Here is a 2272-nt window from a genome sequence, read left to right as displayed (position 1 = left end):
TGGTTTTCTCTTATGTACTAGACCATTCTACAGTTACTGAAGGACATCTTGTAGGCAGCACCTCCTTTGAGAGCCCTCTCTGCAAGGCTGGGTAGAAGTGTCTGCTTTCCTGTGGAGAAAGCATTACTGTGGTGTCAGTGGCTATAATGGTCAACTCAGATAGAGAAGGGCCTGAGTTAGGAGCTGTGACTTATAAAATAGCCCCAGAAGCATAGAGTCTGGTCACAATGTGAGAGGCATACAGGACATGTGTCCCTGGATTTTATTCCTGCTCCCCAACCCCCAGGGCTGGAGCAGACTGAGGTACTGCAGTGCTGTGGACAAAGTCCACGGTTAGAGAGGGGGGGTGTGGAAGTGCTTCTGTTAGGTCTCCATGGTCTTTCGGCCAGAAACTCCTGTTGACAGTGTCATGAAGGGGGATGGCCAAACAAACTCATAAGAAACAAAGTGTAAACCAGACATCAAGTAAAAAATGTAAATATTAGGCCAACCCTAATCTCCCTGGCCTGTGTTCATCATACTACTTTTGTACAGGACTCCAGGGGGAGCCAAATTACCATCAGAAAAATTATTATACAAGCGTAGAACTAGAGCCAGGGAGTGAGGTGATGCCAGTGGTTAGCATCATGGAAGATGACAGCCTGAAGACTCTAAGGACACTGCAGGGACAATTTGGGAACAGTCAGGGCTGACCCTCTGGGTTTCTGTTTTATGGTTCCCAGGTAGGTTCATCCTTACACATCCCTTCCTTCAAGTGTGTTAACACTACTGATCTGGCTAAAATTCTTTCAGGTATCATAGTTTAACTAGACTTCCATGCTGTCCCTTTCCTGCTTTTGATGAAATATAGCCTGAGTTTTAAGGTAACTTTAGCAGACAGTGAATTTTATCCCTTAGACACTGATATTGCAGGTTGGTATGTCAAAGGGTACATTTAATTATAAGTGCTGGAAGCATCACATAATAATCCCCACACATTGATCCCTATAAACATATGTTTGCTGCCCTCAGTTTTCCTAAGGGTAGAAGAAAGAATTTAAAATGGAAGTGACCAACCAATCCTCTGTGGCAGAATTTGTCTTGCTGGGGCTGTCAGATCAGCCGAAACTGGAGAAAATGTTCTTTGTGCTCATCCTGTCAATGTACCTAGTGATCCTGCTGGGCAATGGGGTCCTCATCCTGGTGACCATCCTTGACTCCCGCCTGCACACCCCCATGTACTTCTTCCTGGGGAACCTCTCCTTCCTGGACATCTGCTACACAACCTCTTCCATCCCTCTAGTCCTGGATGGCTTCCTCACTCCCAGGAAAACCATCTCCTTCTCAGGCTGTGTCGTGCAAATGTTTCTCTCCTTTGCCATGGGAGCCACCGAGTGTGTGCTTCTGGGCATGATGGCATTTGATCGCTACGTGGCCATCTGCAACCCCCTTAGATACTCTATGGTCATGAGCAAGGCTGCCTACGTGCCCATGGCTGCCAGCTCCTGGCTGGCTGGTGGAGTCAACTCCTTGGCGCAGATCTCTCTTGCAGTACAATTACCCTTCTGTGGGGACAATGTCATCAACCACTTTACGTGTGAGATCCTAGCTGTGCTGAAGTTGGCTTGTGCTGACATCTCCATCAATGTGATCAGCATGGGGGTGGCCAATGTGATCTTCCTGGGGGTCCCAGTCCTTTTCATCTTTGTCTCCTACATCTTCATTCTCACCACCATCCTCAGGATTCCCTCGGCTGAGGGCCGGCAAAAGGCCTTCTCGACCTGTTCTGCACATCTTACAGTGGTGGTCATCTTCTATGGGACTATTATTTTTATGTATGCCAAACCCAAATCAAAGGACCCACTGGGGGCAGACAAGCAGGATGTTTCAGACAAGCTCATCTCCCTGTTTTACGGAGTGTTGACTCCCATGCTGAACCCCATCATCTACAGCCTGAGGAACAAGGATGTGAAGGTTGCTATGAAGAACCTAGCAAGTCAGAAATGTGTCACCCAGTGATAATAGGAGGTCCCCTAGGAAATGACCACATGGTAAGCATAGACTTGCTCAGTTTTATCACAAAACTGCCCTAACCATGCGCATCAGGATGGGGCTTTCCTGACTGATTAACAATGAAGCATTAACTCTGTAGAACAAAGAGGGTGTTGTGCTAAATCATCTAGAACCAAGAATAAGTGACTTTTAAATTTTAATTTTATGCTGAAAAATAAGAAATAAAATTAAACTTTGTAAAAATATATATTTCTTTCTTTGTTCATGTGCAGACTAGCTG

General features: G+C 46.1%; 1 protein-coding gene across 1 annotated transcript; it reads left to right on the top strand.

The window, feature by feature from the left end:
* The first annotated feature begins 1041 nt into the window (after positions 1-1041).
* On the top strand, positions 1042-1998 carry LOC107544894 (olfactory receptor 13C7-like). The gene has a single exon (XM_087823206.1). The coding sequence runs from the start codon at positions 1042-1044 to the stop codon at positions 1996-1998; it is 957 nt and encodes a 318-aa protein (XP_087679332.1).
* The last annotated feature ends 274 nt before the right edge of the window (positions 1999-2272 follow it).

This window comes from Miniopterus natalensis, chromosome 12 (genome assembly GCF_054644295.1).
Source record: "Miniopterus natalensis isolate mMinNat1 chromosome 12, mMinNat1.hap1, whole genome shotgun sequence".
Classification (NCBI taxonomy): domain Eukaryota; kingdom Metazoa; phylum Chordata; class Mammalia; order Chiroptera; family Miniopteridae; genus Miniopterus; species Miniopterus natalensis.
The sequence above is the reverse complement of the archived record's forward strand: the minus strand, read 5'-3'. Positions and strand labels throughout refer to the sequence as shown.

Bases quoted from the DNA above. Each gene is read 5' to 3' on its own strand.
- LOC107544894 (XM_087823206.1), top strand. From the start codon at position 1,042: ATGGAAGTGACCAACCAATCCTCTGTGGCAGAATTTGTCTTGCTGGGG.